Source organism: Phytophthora cinnamomi, assembly GCF_018691715.1.
Source record: "Phytophthora cinnamomi strain GKB4 chromosome Unknown Contig11, whole genome shotgun sequence".
Classification (NCBI taxonomy): Eukaryota; Oomycota; class Peronosporomycetes; order Peronosporales; family Peronosporaceae; genus Phytophthora; species Phytophthora cinnamomi.
In genome coordinates this window covers 428,996-449,593 of record NW_027150944.1, presented here as the reverse complement: position 1 = coordinate 449,593, position 20,598 = coordinate 428,996, and the positions used below count along the sequence as shown (strand labels likewise).

The 20,598-nt window shown below is 55.8% G+C and overlaps 6 protein-coding genes across 6 annotated transcripts; 5 read left to right on the top strand and 1 right to left on the bottom strand.

Annotated features, from left to right (window-relative positions):
• Window positions 1–1,872: 1,872 nt before the first annotated feature.
• Window positions 1,873–5,484, top strand: IUM83_18924 (reverse transcriptase; the record flags this gene model as incomplete). The annotated part of the gene is made up of 1 exon (XM_067943949.1): window positions 1,873–5,484. One exon carries the CDS (start codon window positions 1,873–1,875, stop codon window positions 5,482–5,484), a length of 3,612 nt encoding a protein of 1,203 aa, XP_067798007.1.
• Window positions 5,485–5,759: 275 nt separating this feature from the next.
• On the bottom strand, window positions 5,760–8,759 carry IUM83_18923 (uncharacterized protein; the record flags this gene model as incomplete). The annotated part of the gene is made up of 2 exons (XM_067943948.1): window positions 5,760–8,292; window positions 8,359–8,759. The coding sequence occupies 2 exons, from the start codon at window positions 8,757–8,759 to the stop codon at window positions 5,760–5,762; spliced, it is 2,934 nt and encodes a 977-aa protein (XP_067798012.1).
• Window positions 8,760–11,210: 2,451 nt separating this feature from the next.
• On the top strand, window positions 11,211–12,600 carry IUM83_18922 (Eukaryotic/viral aspartic protease; the record flags this gene model as incomplete). The annotated part of the gene is made up of 3 exons (XM_067943947.1): window positions 11,211–12,017; window positions 12,228–12,294; window positions 12,377–12,600. The coding sequence occupies 3 exons, from the start codon at window positions 11,211–11,213 to the stop codon at window positions 12,598–12,600; spliced, it is 1,098 nt and encodes a 365-aa protein (XP_067798028.1).
• Window positions 12,601–12,747: 147 nt separating this feature from the next.
• On the top strand, window positions 12,748–14,223 carry IUM83_18921 (reverse transcriptase; the record flags this gene model as incomplete). Its single annotated transcript, XM_067943946.1, has 1 exon — window positions 12,748–14,223. One exon carries the CDS (start codon window positions 12,748–12,750, stop codon window positions 14,221–14,223), a length of 1,476 nt encoding a protein of 491 aa, XP_067798027.1.
• Window positions 14,224–15,808: 1,585 nt separating this feature from the next.
• Window positions 15,809–16,717, top strand: IUM83_18920 (reverse transcriptase; the record flags this gene model as incomplete). Its single annotated transcript, XM_067943945.1, has 1 exon — window positions 15,809–16,717. One exon carries the CDS (start codon window positions 15,809–15,811, stop codon window positions 16,715–16,717), a length of 909 nt encoding a protein of 302 aa, XP_067798011.1.
• Window positions 16,718–18,296: 1,579 nt separating this feature from the next.
• IUM83_18919 (reverse transcriptase) lies at window positions 18,297–19,751 on the top strand (the record flags this gene model as incomplete). The annotated part of the gene is made up of 1 exon (XM_067943944.1): window positions 18,297–19,751. One exon carries the CDS (start codon window positions 18,297–18,299, stop codon window positions 19,749–19,751), a length of 1,455 nt encoding a protein of 484 aa, XP_067797990.1.
• Between the last annotated feature and the right edge of the window lie 847 nt (window positions 19,752–20,598).

Sequence of the window (20,598 nt, the reverse complement as noted above, 5' to 3'; positions counted from 1 at the left end):
GGTGGAAAGAGCACAACCCTGAGGACACCAAGAAAGTGGCGATGGTGCATGGTGCTGTGAACAATTATCGAACGGATATCCTCCTGGACTCCGGAGCATCTGTTAGCATGGTGAGTTTGGACCTTGCGCGTAGGCTCAAACTCCGGCTTAAGTTTTGCAAACAGCTCCGGGTGTCTGGACTGGGTGGTGTCCCGACGATTATCACGGCTACTACCGAGGTGAAGATTACCTTAGGACCTCGCGTGGTCTACATTATGGAACTATGGGTCGCGAACATTGGCGAAGGTGTGGATGTGCTTCTCGGTATGAACTTCATGTACTCGGCTGGGGTTCGATTGTGTGCTCAGGAAGGGTTGGTCAAGCTGCCGGACGAAGAGACGGTACTGTTAGCTGGCCGGACTGCGGACCACATGGGACGTGGCCTGGACCTGGCCGTCACTCCGAAAGAGAGTCTGTACTTAGCCCCAGGTGAGGCGGCCGTCGTCCGAATTGACTACGGTCAGAGCAATCCGCAACGCGAAGTCATTTGGGCTGGTCGAGGTGACCGCTGGGTTACGCAGATTATCTATGCTGCGAAGTCCTGGCCAGTTGCTGTGAAGGTGGTCAACATTTCGGACAAGACAGTCTGGATTGACCCTCGAACGGCGGTGGCCCGGGTTGTGGAGTTTGGATTTTTTTCCGACAGCCGGAAGGTTTGTCCGTCCAGGATTACGGAGGTATCGAGAATGGCAAGTGATGATTTATGAAAGTACCAACTCGAGGGAGCTCAGAGAGCGTGAGGAACGGCTCGCTCGAGCGCAGCAGAGTTCCGAACCGCCGTGTGTCCAGACTCCCGATTACCCGTGGCCCACGAAGTTACTCACTCGGTCACCGGCTGACTCGGCGAAGGTGCACATGGTGCGCCTGCAGCCTAAAACTGGCGTGAAGGCGGAAGGTCGTTGCCCGGATCAGACTCCTCGCCTTTCGGAAACCGAGAGATCCGGAGCGTCCGAAAGAGGATGCACGGTTCCTGAGGCTGCTCCAGGTGAGGTACCCGGACCAGGCGAGAATGTTGAGAATGCGAGCTCGGTGTCTGAAGTTGCGAAGGTCCAGCTGGTAACGATCGAAGATCCTGATAGGAACCCGGATGAGGACTCCGGTTCGGACTTGGACGAGTTTTATGACGCGATCAGTTTTGACGATGAGTGTCTGACCGAGTGCTTTCCGGAAATCCCCGTTGGAGTCGAGTCGAATGTTGAACGGAGCCCTGAACGATCGTCTATTCCGGTCCGAAGGCTCGAAGTGGAGTACGAACGATGCATGCAGATGAGTGCGGAAGAACTGAACCTGGAACCAGCCGTGTACATCCACGAAGGTAGTGAGTTGCTGGCTCAGCTGCGCGACGAACTGGCCATGCTTCCGGAACTCCAAGAGTTGAGTCCAAGGTGTGATATCGAGAAGGCCGACGTTGGAGAACCTGGACGAACTACTTCGGCCGAAGAGGAGAAACTTCGAATGCGCCTAAGGTATCACCACAAGATATTCTTGGGAGACGGGAATGCTGCCCCCGCGCCGGCTCGTGGAGTGTGGTGTGATCTAGATGTCGGTGATGCTAAACCAGTTGCTCAGCGTCCGAGGTCAATCGCCCCACACTTAGCGATCAAGGTCTACGAGTTGCTGAAGAAGATCTTAGAGACAGGGCTGATAGAACACTCCAAATCGCTGGGGGCTTCCCCGATCGTCATCGTCCTGAAGAAGAACGGCGTGGACATCCGGATGTGTATCGACTACCGAGTGGTGAATGGATTCATTCAACTGTCCAATTATCCTCTGCCTTTGATCGACGATCTATTGATTGGCTTTGAAAGTGCAATGTGGTTTATGAGTCTGGACATGGCGAGTGGATTCTGGGCCATCCGGATGACTGAGCGTGCGAAGCTGATCTCGGCCTTCGTCTGTCTGTTCGGGCACTTCCAGTGGGTTCGGATGCCGTTTGGACTCAAGAATGCCCCTCTCGTCTACCAGGCAGTGATTAATAACTGCCTGTGGGGTTTCGTGAGACTGTCCCCGGAAGAAGAATTGGAGGTGGACCAAGATGTTCTGGCCTTCCTGAGCTTGGACCCGTCCAGGAGTGACTCCGAAGACCAAGTGTTGGTACTGACGGATACAGCGACGGTGTTCCAGAGGAACATCCCTGCTCCAGACAGCATGGGTCCGGTTTTGGGACGGAGCTCGTACATTGATGACATCGCACATGGCGCGCCCACCTGGGACAAGCTTTGTGAGGATTTGAATGCCCTTCTATTCCGCTTGCGCTACTGGAATATTTCTGTGAGTCTCCCGAAAAGTGAGTTTGGGAAGCTGTCGATTCCATACCTGTCGCACGAAATTAGTGCAGAGGGGATTCGGGCAGTTCCGAAAATCGCTAAGGGAGTTCAAGACCTGCCATTCCCGAAGACTCTGAAAGGAGTGCAGTCCTTCCTTGGAAGTCTGAACTATTATCACAAGTTTATTGAAGACTTTCCGGTAGTGGCTGCAGTCTTGTACGAGCTTTCGGACGACCAAGTGCAAGCCGGACGAGATCTCACCAGGGCCAAGGCTGCGTTCGAGATTCTCAAGAAGAAGATCGTTTCAACCCCACTGCTCCGGCATCCAGACCGGACAAAGCCGTTCGTGATCATCCCACGTGCCAACCGTTGGGCTGCTTGCGCGGTCCTCGGTCAGGAATACGATGGAAAAATCCAACCGGTGCGGTTTACTGGACGAGTTCTGAATGATGCTGAGCTCCGTTATCACATAGCTGAAAAGGAGGTGATTGCTGTGCTAAGAGTCCTTCAAGTCTTCCGAACACTTCTCGAGGGTTGTCACCTGGAAGTCTACACTCGGCACTCAGTCTTCAAGTGGATACTCCAGTCGAAGTCTGCTGACGGACGCTGTGTTCCGTGGGGGGTTATGCTCTCACACTGGGACATCACCGTCCGGAAGGTCCAGAAGGATGAAGACGGTCTGGCGGCTATCATGGGAGCTGGGATGACCCCGCGTGAGCATTTGGACGAAGTCGCAGAAGCACTGATACCTGCCAAGGGACGCGTTCAGAAGCCCCCAGTTCTCAGTGTGGAGATGCTCGACGATACCTATCAGGGCGTCGTCCTGAGTTTCGATGGTGCGGCCAAGACGTCGACTCGGCGAGGAAGCTGCGGGTGTATTCTCTGGCAGCTCCCCGGCTGGAAGGTGCTCGAAGCCCGAGGTTTCGTTTTGGACGACGTGACAGTCAACGATGCGGAGTATCATGGATTCCTGAAAGGAGTCCAGATGGCGCTCGACCGTCAGGTCGAAGACTTGGTGGTTGTGGGAGACTCTCGGATCGTGATTCAACAAGTCCAAGGTCTCATCAACTGTCACCAGCCGAACCTCCAGAAACACTTGGCTGAGTGTGAAGTCCACAGGGATAAGTTCCGGACGTTGCGACTGGTCCATGTTAAGCGCGAGTACAATCAAGCTGCCGACTACCTGACGTCGAAGACGCTGGCACTCGGAGAGTCCTGGATTGTTCAGGATTCCGAAGAGCGGACACACCTGGAAAGAGTGTCGAAGATTGCGGAGAAGCTGATGAAGGCAAAGGTGGTCCATCTGGACGGAGACCCATCTCCGCGTCCTGAGACTTCGGCCCGGATGGAAAGTGACGCAGTGGCTGCAGATTCACAGTCCGCGCCGCTCTCTCGTGCGGCAAGAGTATTCGCTGCGTTGACGAGGTCGAGGGCCAGGGACGCCGTACATCCGGATCCGGGAGTTGAGGACATTGCTCCTCCTGGTGATGGTGAACCTCAGCGACCCATGGGTCCCCTCGAGTATCAGGCCGAACGGTGGAGACGTATCAGGACGCACAAGGATCAGGATGCCTACTTGTCCGAAATCAAGTCGTTCCTGAAAGGGGATATCGACAGATTCTCGCCGAGAAGGCTCCGCAAGATTGCTAAGGTGGCGGACTTGTTTGCGTTAGATGCTCGGAACGTGTTATACCGTCTGGCCCGATCGACTCGAGACCGCCCTCGCGACTTTGTAGATGAGCCGAGACTGGTGATCCCGGAATCCCTGCGGCCAGACATGCTACACTACGCACACGAGGATTTCCAAGGTGGTCACCAAGGCATCTCCCGGACGTACGAGAGACTTCGTTCGGAATTCTACTGGCCAGGGATGTACGCTGATGTTGAGCGCTGTGTCAAGGAGTGTGTCGACTGTGCGAGTGGCAAGGGACGACCGCCCAATGAAGGACCGTCGCCCGGAAATATTGAGCCCAGACGTCCGTTCGAAGTTGTCTCGATGGACTTTGTCACTCACATGCCGGAGTCCGAACGTGGAAACACCTTTCTGCTGTTGTTCCAGGATGCGTTTTCCGGATTCGTGATGTGCAAGCCCATGCGGTCGACTACTGCTCAAGACGTCGCCGAGGTCTACGAAGAATGTGTGTTCCGGAGGTTCGGAGCGAGCTCCATGGTCCGACATGATCAGGACCCCCGCTTCATGAGTGAGGTCTTCACACGGTTCAGAGAACTTCTGGGAAGCAAGCAGCGAGCCACTCTCGCTTATCGTCCGCAAGCTAATGGTCAACAGGAGCGGTCCGTCCAGACTGTCGTTCGAAGTATCCGAGCGTACATTGCTGAGGCGGACCAAAGTGACTGGGACGACCACGCGGAGAGGCTCATGTTCGCTCTGAACACGTCGTTCTATGCCACGCGTCTGGATACACCCTTCTACCTGGTGCATGGTTGGGACGCTCAAGGGACGCTGTCTGCAATGTTAGGTCCGAAACCCTCTAGCGTTCCGGAGCGGACTGCCTATGAGTGGCGTCGGAAGCTTCAGCGGCAATATAGCTATGCGCAAGCATGTGCCGAGGATCTGCAGAAGAAGGCGAAACACCAGCGTTCTGAGGTCCAGACGCAAAGGTGGAGAGAGCGGTCCGCACGACTGAAGTCTGGGTTCGAGAAGGGAGATTCGGTCTGGCTATACATTCCGAAAGTCCAGCCGGGTCTCAGCCGTAAACTTGCCCACATGTGGCATGGCCCCTTCCGGATTGAAGAGATGCACGACGACTTCCGAGTCAAGCTCAAGATTGGTGACACGGGGTACCGGGTTAATCCCTGGGTCCATGTCAGTCGACTTAAGCCACGTGTCCTCTTCCCGAAGCGTCCAGTCGGAGAGGTCGAAGTGTCCGGAGACGATGACTTCGACGCGGCCTTACTTCCGGAGGACAGCTGGGAGCCAGACTCAGAGCGTGACGAGTATGAAGTGGAGAATATTCTGGACCTCCGGTGGTCTAAACAGACCCGAACGTCTAGACGCACTCGAGAGTACCTCGTTAAGTGGAAAGGGTACGACGACCCCGAATGGTTGCCCGTGTCTCAGCTCAGTTGTGGAGCATTGCTGTACGCGTTCAATCAAGGTGCACGTGCACGAGCCCGGTTCCAGACGATGCAGGCTGGGGACGATCACCCCAGAGCCTAGCACATGTCTGAACTGGATCGACTGCGCGGATGTGCCCCTCGACGGAATGTGCTTTGAATCGATAGATTTGCGTTGTGAGTTCAGATATGATATTTCGGAGTGTCAAGTGGAGAACGAGTGGAGAGTTTCGGAAAGACGAAGCTTGGAGTTTGAGAAGTTTGGAGTTTCAGGACTAAGGTGACAAAGAGATAAGAATGAGGAAAACGGAGAAGATGTATTCAAGAGGAATTGCGCATAATGAGTGCGGACGCTACGCCTGCGACTTGGTCCGGAGATTAATCTTCGATCGAGTCACGCTGTCCGGCTTGAATCAGAGTGCGGCGAACATCTTCCGGCAGATGGGCGATGCGCTCGTCGTCCGAAGAGCAGAGTCCCCATTCCGTACGAGCCGGTTCGCGAGCATCCAGAAGCTCCATCTGTTCCTTCAGAGTGTAGCGGACATCAGTTCCAAGCTTGGTGTGGTCCCGACTCATCAGGATCCAGTAGCCGACACGCTTGGGAAACTTCCAGATGCCCGGCTCGTTCCAGATGGAAGCCGGGACGACCTTGTCAATGTGCTTCTCTTTGGTGGCAGCCCGTTTCCTGACGCTCTCATGGTTCTTGCCACGCCGGAGGCTGAGTTTCCGGACAAACTTGGAGTCGCAGTCCCGATCCAGCACGATCCAATGGAGCGCATGCCAAAACGCCTCTGCATTGTCTTCCATGAAATCGATCCAATCTTCGATTGCCTTGATCGCACTTGTGCTGAGACTGGAACGCCGGTGGAAGAAGAACTCCGCTCGGCGCTCGCCGGACATCTTGACCCAGGGGCGTGTAGCCAGGAATTCCTTGAGCTCGTCGGGTTGACAACGGTCTTTCAAGATGTCCAGATCATGTCGATTTGGCTCGAAATCCGGAAAACCCAGCGTCTGGAACGGTGCATGTGCGGTCGGACTACCAGGTTTCATACGGACGCCAAAATACATCCAGGACACTTCATTCGGGCCAGGTGACTCAATCAGTCGTCGCTCTTTCGCCGTCAGTTTGGCCGGACGCTTGGCCGCGAGTGCAGTCGGGCCTCCAGAGCTGCGACGTTTCGACTTTCCAGACTTGGCCTCCGCCTTGATCCCGGATCTGGACTTCTTCCTGGACGACGACTTGGACTTGGTCTCCGGCTTGAGCTTCTTGGGCGTGCCCGATTCAGCTGAGGATTGACTCAGACGTCGACGCTTGGAGGCTCGCTTAGCAATGCTAGGAGGGATGCCATCCGGAGAGCCATCATCATCATCGTCTGCCTCACCGTGGTCGGATACTTCGCCTGCGTCATCATCCCCGTTGCCTCCGTCATATTCGTCGTCGACACCGTCGTCCGGATCTTGCTGAGGGTCGTATTCTTCGTCCTTGTCTTCAGCCTCGTCATCATCGTCGTCCTCGTCATCTTCGAGCTCGGCTGCGTCGGGATTGAGACTCGGGAGTGAGCCATCCCACTCTGGAACATCGTCGTCGACCTTGCGCAGACTGTCCAGAGCAACCGAGGCGACTGACAGGTAACGACGCGGTAGATGCTTAGTCCACAGCGCAGTATCCAGACGGTGCCAGCGCATCATCGACACAAGCATGGCCACTAGGTGATACAGGGGGAACCTCGAGTGGAGGCACTTGTCCTGATTGATCAAGTCCAGTGCATCCGGGAATTCCAGACCATCCTTCATCAGGAGCTGGAGATCTGGACGCAAGTCCTTCCAGACGACCGGATAGCCCGCCAAGTGCGCCCGGGCCTTCGCGCTCGACAAAGGCAGAGGCGACTCCTCTGGACGGCACCGAGAGTTCGAGTCCGGAACCCAGTCTGTTGGGAACTCCTGCGCTTGGTCCGGAGCCACCTTGCTCGACTTGGACTTCGACTTGGGAAGGGACTCCGCTTGACTCGAACGCTTGCGCTTGGACCCGGACGCCTTGGACGGTGAACCCTGCGACAAGTCGATGACAGGACCCGGCGGAGGCGGCTCACTCTCCTTGGTCTCCTCGTCCTCGTCCGCAGGCGGGTCCAGCCGGACGAAGCTTGGTGCCTGGAAACCCAGGTTGTCGTTGGCCATGACCGTAATGCCAGTCTGCCACTCTGGAGGGACTGGGGTTCCAGACTCCAGATGATCCAGGAGGTCCCGGAGCCTAGGCCAATTCATCATGACTGCCGCGTGCGCGTGGAGAAAATTCATCACATGAGCCGTTCGGAGACGCGGTCCTTGGGACCGTGGAGCCAGGGGCGGTCGAGACGCCCGCGCGACCTTCAACTCCGCTTCCAAAGTCTTGACTTGAGCGCGCAAGCCCCGGACGTCGCTCTCACGCTCCTCCATCAGAAGTAGGAAGTCAGCACGCGCTTGAGCCATGGCCGCGTTCTTCTCTTTCTGGAGCCCCGCCACTTTGGAAACCCAGTAGTCCGCTTGGAACTGCTGCGCGCGCTTGAGCCGAAGAACTTCCTCCTGAAGTTCGACCTCCGACTTCACTGCTGCGTCCTGTCCCAGTCGACGCTTGATCATGTCGTACTTGGCTGTCACCTTCCGAAGGAGGGATACCGTTCCGAATGTGCGATAGGCCAGTTGCTTGGTGTCGAACTGAGACAGGATGCTCGCCAGCTCGCGCTTGACCCGGAAGCTCTTGAGTTGGGCCGTGAGCTCGGGCTCCGAAAGCGGATCCTCACGCGGAGTCAGGATGAAGTCGCTGATGACATCGTCTTCCTCGAAAAAGACGTAGAGGTGGGCCAACTCAGTAGCCCCCAGACTCTCCATCTGGACCAATGCCTCCAGACCGCCGAAGCCATCTCGCAGGAAGGTCCTGCCGTCGTTGTGTCTCTCGGTCGCCGGAATCCCGACAACCCGGACGGTGGTGTCTGGGGCCTACCCTGGCGCGATGTCAAACGCCGCAGGCTGACTAGGCGTGGAGCCCTGCCCGGACGAAAGCCGACCCTGCGCTTGGAGAACCTTCGCTTGCTCTGTGTCGAGCGTTTGAAGGCTCTTGAGGACCGCGGCACCTGACCCTTGTGGCTGAGTCGCCGGGCTCGAGGCTCTTATGCTGGGTGGAGGCGTGGGCGTCTTGTTCTTGGATCCGGAGGCCGGAGTCCCCCCTTTCGGGGCGGGCGGCTGCCACTCCGTCTCCTCCTCCTCCTCCTCTTCCTCCGCCTCGCTCTCATCGCTCGAGCTACGAGAGGCGCTCGGACGAGGTCCATCGCCTACGCCTGATGTGGCGGAGCCAGCCCCGGCCGGGGCGCTACTCGCGGCGCTCGTTGCAGGCGCGACCACCATCGTCTTGTTTGGTTGATGGGAAATCGCGATTTGGCTGCGTTTCGACGAAAGAAGTTTCCGATTGATGTTTTGCGACCCGATTGGCTGACGCGACATGGGACAAAGAAGGGAGGCCACCTCTGCGAGCTGGGCTACCTTGCCGCCCTCCGGACCACTCCGACGTTTGGACATTTTCGTCCGCCTTGCTACGCGTAGTCTCATCGCAACCTATCAGTTCGGGAGTAAATTCCTCTATGAGAGATTGGGATGAGAGGGACGGTTGACACGAAGCGGCTCCAGAAAATTTGCCCAAGTCTCTGCTCAGTGACCCGGCCAGCGACAGGCCCGTAAGACACGCGACGGAAGAGCACAAGAGAAGAGCGAAGACACAAGCGAGAAAGAAGACTCAAGCAAGTCCAGACAGAGAGCCGAAGAAGATTGCTCAAGATCGTCCAGACTCCCGCCATAGTAAAGTCAAGTCAAACTCCAGACTCATTGGTCTCCGGACCCCGGGCGCAGGATTCCAGACACCAGGCTCCGGACGAAGATCTTCGATGGGCGACCGGTCGCGCCCTGTCCCAGCCTGATTTGTACCCAGAAAGGCCTTCCAAGTTTCAAGTATACTCCGACCAAGATGTTAACGACCGACCAAGACGACCGACCATGATATGTTATGCACTGACCAGATTCCTGCCCTATCCATGACCTGCTCGACATGCGACGTGATTACGCCACGCCCCGACTATAGTGAAACCAAGATAAAAGAGCTGATTCCAGAGAGAACAGTGGATACAGAAGCCTAAGAAAAGATAATCAGAGAGTTCAATTTGCCAAGAAGGGTGCAAGTGCTTCCCCGTCCCCAGGGACGAGGTGTGCTGTCAAGTAAGCGAAAGGAACAAGCCTCGACCGGAGGGATTAACCCTGCCGGCGGCCCTAAGCTACAAGACCTGCCTTTGGACGCGTCGTGACCGCGATACCGCCGTGGAACTCTCCCAAAGGCTAAGACCAAGTTAGGCGGTGATCGGGCGACGCGCGCTCCGAGGTGATCTGTCCTATTTCATATTCCAGTTGTTGGTCCTCCATTCGGAGGTCCCATTTCATATTAACTGCGTTTCTAGGAGGTTGTGTGTAGTCACCCCTAGATCCGATTGATTGACTACTGTGTGATAGGATTGTATATTGTCTGACCGGAGGTTGTTCTCCTTTTTTGGAGTTGAACATTTAGAAAGTCTTCCGCCTGGAGCTAATTATCTCCTTGCGGGAGCTGGTGCGCGTGAGTGAAGGGTGCTTTCGGACTCGACCGGTGGTCCGGAAGAAACTCCAGTAGACCGGTGTACGGGCCCCCCGCTCAAGGGCCCCCCAAAGAATAAGTAGCGGCTGTATATTTGTATATTTGCATATTAACTCTCTGATTTTGAAGGTTTGGCTGGAAGGATCTGCTTGTGATCTCAACCCCAGTCGTGGAGACCTACGTTTGAAGTAACGTAAGCGCTCTACACCCAAGACCTTATCATTGTGAAGACAACTCATCAGGTGAAGTTCGTTCTATCGAAGATAAACGACACCTACAGGGATTCACAAGGTCACACGCCACCTCCGTTGGGAGCACCTAGTGCTGCTATCGGAGTCTGACCCCATTGGGAAAATCCGTAAGGAGGAGTAATTCTCCGGACGGGCGGCCCCGTGGCATCGTGCTATACGCCTGGGCGGCAAAAGGCGCTCACCCGCCTCGCCACATATTCGTCAGGCGGAAGCGACCACTACCTTGCGGCAGCCAATGACAACGAACGCCGAGTTGCCGCTGAAGGCACGTACGCCCGGTCTGCCAACCGACAACCCATGGGTGACTCAGCGGGCCGCAGCCAAGGCCGGGACAATCGATTCCAGAACCGCGGTTACCGCGACGAGAAACCTCGCCAGTATGGGCCGTGCGCAACCTGCGGATGACTCTATCACTCGGCGCACTACTGCCGACGTCGGTGCAAGCTGTGCAAACAAGTGCACGACGCCGGAAAATCTGAAGTATTCCAAGAAATCACTAAGATCGTCAAGTCCAAGGTGGACAAGAAAGACCACACACCCGAGCTCCAAGAACTACTGTTTTCGGACCATTTAAACTGGGCAGCCCGCCAACTACGACTGGGTTGGTCCCAATCGGGCTGCCACAGTTAGCCGAGCCCGCAATTGAAGCTGAGTGCATCTTTGCATTGTGGGCGAGTGCGAATGGACGAAGACTGAGCAAGATAATGACATGATAATGACGGAATTGGAAAGGAGATAGGCGACTGCCTCGGTGGAGGTGTATGTATGGTGTGAAAAAGACGATAACGAAGAGGTTGGAGATACTGCCGAAGACTGGCTGACAAGCGCAGTAGAAGAGGACTCGCGCCGACGACTCGCTCTGGAAGTACGACGCTTAGCTAGAGAACGGATGGGATGGAGGTCGGCGCAGAAATTGACAAGCGCGTAAGGATGCGGACACTGGTGAACGGAGCCGTGGACGACTCGCGCACGAGGATATTGCTGGACACTGGGGCAAACGTCAGTGTCATCTCGGAGAAACTTGCCAAGCGACTGAAACTCCGCGAAGTAGTGGGGCATGGACGTTGCATGGATGTACAAGGGAACACCAAGGGCAAGATGATGACGACTCGCCGAGCGAAGGTGAATGTCACCCTTGGATGGGAGCGCGTTTATGTCTTTGAAGTCTGGATAATGGATCACTGCGCCGGGGTAGAAGTGGTGCTTGGCACCGACTTTATGATCCCGGCCGGTAGCCGGCGAGACCTCCTAAACGCGACGGCCAAGCTTCCGGACGAGGTAATGATCCCGCTGATCAAGACACAAAACATGATGGACGAGGCCGAAGGAAGCCTCGTCGTGTACGGTCCGACGGAACCAATGCAAATACCGGGCCACGAATGGGACGAGTTCAAACCACAGCGGCGACAACCCGAGCCGACGACTCACGTGCCTTGGATTCGCCGAACGGAGACGTTCATGCCGACTGTCACCAGGTTCTACAAGGGACGTCCGGTCAGGATTCGACTTACCAACGCCACGGATAGGCTGGCGAGTTGTCCGGTACACTTCCCGGTGATAGTCTGGGTTCCGATTGGGTCGCTGCCGAAGACGGAAGGCTACGTGCGGCTAGATTCCGCAAAGTACAAAGAGTGGCAGGTACTCGCATACGCTGCCGCACGAGACAAGACACTACTCAAGTGGGAGGCTGAACTCTACCAACAATGGTTGGCCAAGCAGCCTCCAGCGGTGGAACGAGTGAGTTACCCGACGCCAAAGGTATCCTGCAGTGACTTGACGAAGACTCGGACGAGAAACTATCCATCAACAGTGAACGTGACAGTGCCGACGACTCTTCGGTGACGGATGACTCAGAATGGATAGCGGAGGAACATCACCGACGACTCGACGCTACTGCCGGCGACTCGACGGGGGTGACGACGACTGACGATGACGCCATGACTCCAGAGGCAGCTGGACCAGGACTGGAGACCGCTGAGTCGACGGTACGCCGCGACGAAGACCAAGGACTGGAGTACAATCCGCAGGGGCGTCCACCGATGACTCACACTGCATCCAGTCGAGATGCCGGAGACATCTCAACGATTCTCGACCAGACGTGTTCATAGCAGTAATGCGCGTACTGGCCACTGAAGGTACCGTCCACAGAGACGACGAGACGACTGAGCACCCGGCGGCGGACATCGAACTGGAGGGCTACGCGCATGAATTAGCGTTCCTCCCCGATTTATCGGAGCCGGAGCCGACTACACTCAACTACTCGGCGGCGAACGTCAAGAATCCCGAGTTGTCGGCAGACCAACAAGGGAGCCTGATCTAAGTACTCCGACGCCATGAAAGTATCATGATTGCAAGCGGGAATGCACTCCCACAGTCAGCGTATCGCGTTGTCTGCGACATAGATGTGCAGAGGAGCGCGCCGATCAATCAACGGGCCCGACGGATCCCATTCAAGCATCTCAAGAAATTGTACGAACTCCACAAAGGACTGCTCAAGGCAGGACTCATCGCGTTCTCGGACAGCCCGTGGGCCTCGCCAATCGTCATTGTCCTCAAGAAGAATGGCCAAGACATCCGCCTCTGCATAGACTACAAGATGGTCAACGCGGTAACGGCAATCCTGGAGTACGCCATGCCGCTCGTCGACGAATTGCTCACAGACCTGGAGCCTTACCTTTGGTACAGCTCGCTCGACGCGGCCAGCGGATTCTGGACCATCCTGATGACTCTACGTGCGCGCAAGATTTCGGTATTTGTGTGTCCTCTGGGGCACTTCGAGTGGCTACGAATGCCTTTCGGCCTTAAGAATGCGCCGATGATCTACCAACGGATGATAGACAACGCGCTATGGGGATTTGTGCAACCGAAGGGCGGCTGGAACGCCTTTGCAGCAAAGATGAAGGCCGCCGAAGACTCGGCAGAGCACTGCCGACGACTCGAGTCGCCACCTCGCCTACCAGGCGCTACAGCGACGACTCGAACCAAGTTTGCAGCCGCCCGTGATGACTCGGAGACGACCGAACCCATTACTTGGCTCGTTAACTGCCCAGAGGGCGATATGTTTACGACCAACGAAGCCGACGAGTCGTCGCTGGTGCCTGTGTTCGACCGGCGATCCTTCGTGGACGATATCTGTTTCGGTGGCGAAGCCTTCGACAGTTGTTTGGCGACGCTGGATCGGCTCCTCAGTCGTTTTAAAGAGTGTCGGATCAGCGTCAGCTTTACCAAGAGTATTTTCGTGCAAGGACGCGTTGAATTCCTGTCCCATGAAGTGTCAAAAGACGGCATTCGGCCCGATCCGAAGAAGCTGGACGCGATCACTAAGCTGTCTTTCCCACGAACGAAGAAGGGAATGCAGTCTTTCCTAGGTGCGCTGAATTACTACATCCGCTTCATCCAAGACTTCGCTGTCTACGGCGCGGCGCTGTACCAGCTCAAAGAAGACGATTTCGCCCCAGGGGGTGACCTCACAGTTGCCCGCCGTAGTTTCCAAGCTCTCCAAGACAAGGTTGTGGCAGCGCCGATACTCCGCCACTTCGACCGCACCAAGGAACTGCACGTAATGCTGTTCGCAAATGAGTGGGCATTGAGCTCCACGCTGCTGCAGTTGCATGATGACAAGTTGCACCCTGTTCGCTTCTGCGGACGTGTATTGAAGGAGGCCGAGATGAACTATCATGCGGCGGAGAAAGAGGTGCTAGCGTTGTTGCTACTACTGAAGACCTGCTACACCCAGTTGGCGGGACGGACAATACGAGTCTACACTCGCTTCTCCACACTGGAATGGATTACCAAGTCGAAGTCACTCTTTGAGAGAGCTGTACAATTCGCGGTATTGCTCTCCCCGTGGCACCTGATCGTCCAACGAGTCAAGGAGAAGGACTGTGCCTTCACCCAGCTGCTCCAGTCGACGATGACCCACTTCGTGGATCTCGCTCGATGACTCACTGGAACTGGTTGCCCCGCCGACTAAAGGCTCACCGACGAGTCGCATGGACCCAAACTTGCTCTATGCACGCCTACCGACGACTCATACAGGCTTCGTGGTCTCTTTCGATGGGTCAGCGAAGACTGAGAAGTACGGTGGTTACGACAGTTGTTCATGGATCGTGTGGAGCCTTGCGGAGTGGAAAATAGTTATTGCAGCGAACGCTTACCTCGACAAAACCACGGTCAACATCGCCGAGTACACCGGCATGAACAACGGTGTTCTCGCCGCGATCGAACACGGCGCCGAAGACTTAGAGGTCGTGGGAGACTCGAGACTCGCGATTCAGCAATCCCTAGGGGTGATAGCTTGCCGGAAGGAATCACTGATGGCACATCTGAATCATCACAAGGAGATCACGGCACGGTTGCGGTCAGTCAAATACCTGCATGTGGTACGCGAATACAATGCTGCCGCGGACTCGTTGGCAACAGAAGCCTTGGAGTCAAAGGTTTCCAAGGTCATTCTGAGTGAAAACCGGAAAGCAGAGTTGGCCGGACTTAATCGGATACATGAAGTGATCTACGAGTCGCCGCCGCAAGGATCAGAAGCACAAAACCTGGCTCCAGGAGGCTCTATTCAAATTCTGAACGGCGTCACAACCGTGAAACGCAAAACATTTGCTGATTTCGTACGTCCAGAACCTGGAATGCTACTGGCGATGACTCGGGCGCAGACCAGGAGCAAGAAAAACATGTCCGATTCACACACGACAAGCCGAAGCCACCGCCGAAGACTCACCCTAACCGGAGACCTCCCGAGATTCGACCTCCAGAACCAACTCAAGCTCCACCAGCAGCTCCTAACGCACAAGACATTGATCCTGTGGAAGTCCAAGAAGAGAGACGACGGCGCATAGCTGCTGCACAAGACGAAGAATTGCGATGGGCTAACCTGAAGACCTTGTTACGAGGAGATGTCGAGAAACTTGGATACCGAGCCGCCAGAGATGCATGGAAAATCGCAGATAAGTTCGTGTTGTTGGAGGACAATTTGCTACAGTACATGGGAACAAGGCGTCGGCATGACGCTGAGTCGCAAGAGGAGATCTCGTTACGTCTGGTGGTACCCACCACGATGATTCAAGAAGTACTCCAAAATTGTCATGACTCGCTGGAAGGTGGCCACCAGGGTGTGGTGAGAACCTACCAGCGAGTCAAACGAGATTACTACTGGTTGTGACTCTACACCGACGTGGAGAAGCACGTGAGACCGTGCCCCGATTGCAGCACCAGCAAGAGCCGCCCCCAACTGAAAGGATACTCTCCTGGCAACGTGCTGGCGGAACGGCCTTTCCAGATAGTGTCTGTGGATTTTGTGATACCACTGCCGAAGACTCGGAAGGGCAACACAGCCCTGCTGCTCTTTCAATGTTCTTTTACGGGTTTCATCATTGCGAAAGCCATGGCGGATACGAGCGCACTCAAGGTGGCACAAGCATTCGAAGAATGCATAAACCGGACGATTCGGTGCGCCATCACTCATCCGCCATGACCGCGACCCACGGTTCATGAGCGAAGTGTTCCAAGCGTTTGCAGAAATGATGCAGTCAAGGTCCCGAGCAACGTTGAGTTACCGGCCGCAAGCCAACGGACAGCAAGAACGGTCAGTCAAAACTCTAATGCAATCCGTCACGGTATACGCCGAAGACCCGCTCCAACAAGACTGGGACGAGATCGTGGAGCGCTTAGTCTTCGCCATCAACCATTCACAAGACACGACTCGGAAGGAAACACCATTCTACTTGGTGCACGGGTGGGATGCCCAGTCAACGCTGAAAGCCATGTCATCCTCGCTCCGACACGACACGCCGAAGCAGTCAGACGCACTGGCGTGGCGCCGCGAGGTCAACAGACAACAGCAGATTGCTATGGAGATGATCAGGGAATACCAAGCCACCGCGAAGACTCGCAGAGCACAGGAACACAACGCCAAACTCAGCAGGAAAGAGAAGACGATACTGGCGAAGACTCGGGATTCCGAGTCGCGGCGGCACAAGACCAACCGTCTACGGGACACGACACCCTCGTCCCAAGTGACCTGTCGCTCAAACCAAGTACGCATGAGCCACCGACGACTCGCGAGTCGTCGGCTAGTGCCCCAAACCAACCGTTTGCGGGACAGGGTGGATCCACCGAAGACTTGCGGAATTGAGTCGATTGCAGGTCGGAAATCAATGCTGCCGGTCCCGTTTGATGTCGGCAGCAGGGTCTGGTTGTACATGGAGAGAGTCAAGCCCGGCCTCACCAAGAAACTGGCACATCGGTGCCATGGACCCTTCCGGATCAAAAAGAGGATCGAAGACTATGCCTTCGAACTCGAGTTACCGGACCGCAGTGGATACCGATTCTACCCAGTCGTCCATATCTCCCGACTAAAGCTGGTTGATGAGTTTGGAGATCGACCGAAGACTCGTTTCGCGCCGGACTTGTCGACGACACGCGGCTAGACTTTGACGAAGAACTGCTCCCTGAAGATAGTTGGGAGCCAGATCACGTGGCAGGGGAATATGAAGTTGAAGTCATCCTCGACGACCGTGTGCCGTTGTTCACGGGAACTGAAAGAGCAGTGCGCGAGTTTAGAGTCAAATGGGTCGGCTACGATGAACCAACGTGGGAGCCAGCCGCTAACCTTTCTTGCGGAGGGCTCCTCTATGATTACCTACGGCGAAAACGAAGTGAACAGCGCCTGCAGATGGTTCAAGTCGCCAACGAAGACTAGGTGGCTATGAGTCACCGCCATGATGACCTGTACTTGGGGCAACGCAGACCAAGACCACAGACGAAAACAGCTACTGCGGCATTATCTTTTGCATTTAAAAAATTAAAACGCTACCAAGACGGACAACTAACTCAACGACAACTCAGAAGCGAGATTGGAAATGAAAGCCAATGGATAGAAGACGCTGCCGACGACTCGCTTGAACTCAACTTCAACTCACTCAGGATCGAAGGCAACCGCTGCCCGGGCCAGGACACTAAGCAGACCCGAGTCGTCGGATCCACCAGCAGCACCCGAAGCTTGTCCTTCCGGAGCAGACGCAGCATTCAGCGAAGTCTCGGACGCAGCAGGACGAACACGGGTATCACCAAATTTGGCGATCCATCCTGCGCAGTCGACGCCGTCACCGCAGCCTTGAACCCCGCCTGCTTACGAAGAAGCTGATAGGCCAGTGTGGTGGAGCGGGGAATTAAATTATGCCGCGATCTCAACCCATCGATCAAGGGCAAGGGATGTAATACCTCGGAAGAGTGTCAAGGTCACAAGAGAGATGCCACGGAAGCCGGAGACCAATACCTGGCATATTTGATCAGAATCGACGATATCGATCTCGAAAGGGATGACGCTGATCTTGAAGATAGACACCGAATCTCAGTCCCACTGATGACGCAAACACCATAGAGAGAGTCAGCGAGGTCCAAGGAGCCAGTAATAACGCGCCAAGATTAGTGGTGTAGGAGAACAAGCAGGGTCAGTACTAGGACATGGTAACACATTAAACAGAGTTGATTTTTCCTTCTTCATCACAAGTGGTCTTCGCCTTCGCGCTACCGGGCACGGGATATACTTTGGCCCACCCGACGTTCCGCCAAGTCAGCGACGCCACCAAGATCGAATCACCCCGGACGCCAGGATTGCTTGGCCCAGCGTCCGTCAACCCTCGTTTCAACCCACCGCTAGAGGAAGCGGCAAGCAAGGAAAGGCAAGACAAGGTCACACACCGACCACAAGGCAACCCCAGGCCAAGATCAACATCGGCCTACGAGTCTCGATCCAAGTAACCCAAGATCAACGACTCGAACCCATACCGGCGCAGCGCGTAGAAGTATCCCCGCTGCTGCCACAAGTTCCCGCTGTCCGCCAGACAGTCCAAGTCTCGGCCGCAAGCGCGTCTTCCGAGATCACCCGAAGAGCGATCCAGCCCACCGACGGGTACACAAGGTGAGGATCAGCACTTCACGGAAGATCGGAGTACCCCCTCCGTTAGTCGGCAGTTCGGGCGCCGTGTGCAAGAGGAACCCCGCGATCTGCAAATTTCGCGGAGCCACTTCGCCACAACGGTGTGCGTGCCCGGATCTTTGGGTGACTCGGGATTTCACCGTGAGTCCCCTCAAGAGGATGTGCAAGGCGAATTTGGACAAGGGAATGAGGTGTCGACGGAGATCGGATCACCGACGACACCGCTGAATCAAGATCGATCCGCGGAGCGGCAGAGTTTTGGGAGGAGCTCTACCGACGGAACAGAGGGAGGTCCCGCTACAGACCTCGAAGACAAACCTCAACCTCCTCCCCAGGTCCCCTCGGGGACCCCTGCGGGCCTAGACTCACATCTAGACCCGCCGGACGAAAGTCCACCGGCGAAAGCCGGAGTACGATCGTCCACCCAACCACCTAGTGCGAAATCGACAGCAAAGAAGAAGACCGCAAGACCGAAGTCCTCGCGGAAGAAGATCAAGGCACCAGACTCGGAACCAGAAGACCGTGGTGATCTCACGTCGATCGTGTCCGAGGATCAGTTGGCGGCCGCGTACTACAAGAAGGAACTGCATGGCTTCTTGATCCAGGACACCGTGATGCGTGTCCTTCGACCGAAGATTCTTGGCGAGCTCCGAGGACCCGTGTCACTACCAGTGCCTGGATCGAACAAGCTTACGGCAGCCAAGGCACTGATGCATCTCCTAAAAGAAGGTGGAATAGTTGCCGGTTCATTCGCAGCGGAAGATCTATTCGATTTGGAACTCAGCGAGATCGAACACACCATGCAGAGTCTGTTCACCCTGCTGACACCTCTAGTGGGAGAAGCAAAGCGACCGCAGGAGCAATCGGCCCGGTCAAAGCAGATTACAACCGAAGTAGTGCTGAGGCCTGCAAAATCGACCCCGGTTACACCCGGGGAACGGACCGCAACGTCATCGCCTTACGTGTCCGCCACCGAAGATATCGAGTCAGACAATTCGGAAGACTCGCCGCGCATGACACTAGGACCTTCTGGTGCAGCCATGCTACGAGATCTGGCTGACCGTGCAGACCGAGCGACGCCTACTCCCAACAGAACACTCAGGAAGGCATCGACAAATTCAGATCGTTACTCGCCAGAGAAACTGGAGTCGTTCTTCCAGGCAGCAATGGAAAGGTTCCTGAAGGAACAGCGTGTGTCCCACGGGCAGCCGAAGTCAAGATCGACAGGGGATCAAGATGTCGAAATGGAGTCGGTTGGGTCACCAAACCAACCCGCCTCGTACGGGGAATACAACCCCGACGACCTTGATCTCAGCCAACCAGCCCGAGCGGCAGTCGCTACTGCGACGACCACTACAAGCGGACAGACACTGTCCACACCACGTATTCGAGTGTCAGCGATGTTCGAACAGAATGAGTTTTCTGGGAAAGACGGCGATGAAGATCGAGCCCGATCTTGGATAAGCAAGGTAAAATCGGCATTTGTCCGCGACCAAGCACCAGATGAAGAAAATGCCTGGTAATCGGAAATCTTCTCACGGGGCTAGCACGAAACTGGTACCGCCAGCTGAGCCGCACCACCCGTAGCTCGTGGAAGGATCTACATAAAAGCTTTCAGATCCAATATTGTGGTCGAGGAGTCTCGGTGGCACGACAATACTACCATGCCCGAAAACGATCCGATGAGTCGCCCCTGGAGTATCTGCACCGCCTTAACGTCGCTGGCCTTCGTGCTCGTCTGCAAGTCAAGGATGGTTCGCCCGATGTCAGGCGCGAGCACGTCGAGCATTTCATCGAAACGCTCGACGACCGCGACCTGGCCGACCAGTTAGCCCTGCTGCGAATCCCTGACGCCGACACGCTGGAAGAAGTCTTGCGATCTCGCCAGCGCGCGAAAGCCAGACAGAGTAAGATCGTGTATGGATCGATCAAGCCCCGCCAGAAGACCGCAGCTGCAGCCGCTGGTACGCGGGCGGTACGAGCGATCCACGTACCCAGTGACAGCAGCGATTCTGACGAAGAGTCAGGTGAATCGGCGGACGAGAACTTGCACCGAGTATATCTGGCGGCGACTACGCAACAAGAAAGATCACACGATCAACGTCTACGTGACCAAGCCCAAGATCCATTAAAGCAAGATCGTCGGACGGAACGGAACATTAGATCGACGGACGAGGGGACGCCGCCTCCGCGGTGTTCGCATTGTGGATCAAGGAAACATGACGATCTCGGATGTTGGAAACGACTGACCTGTGACAAATGTGGGAAGAGAGGCCATCCATCAGACCGATGTCTATTCGTATGCAAGGCGTGTGGTGAGATTCACGAAGCCGGCGAATGCCCAATGGAAGAATTTTACAACTTGATCCG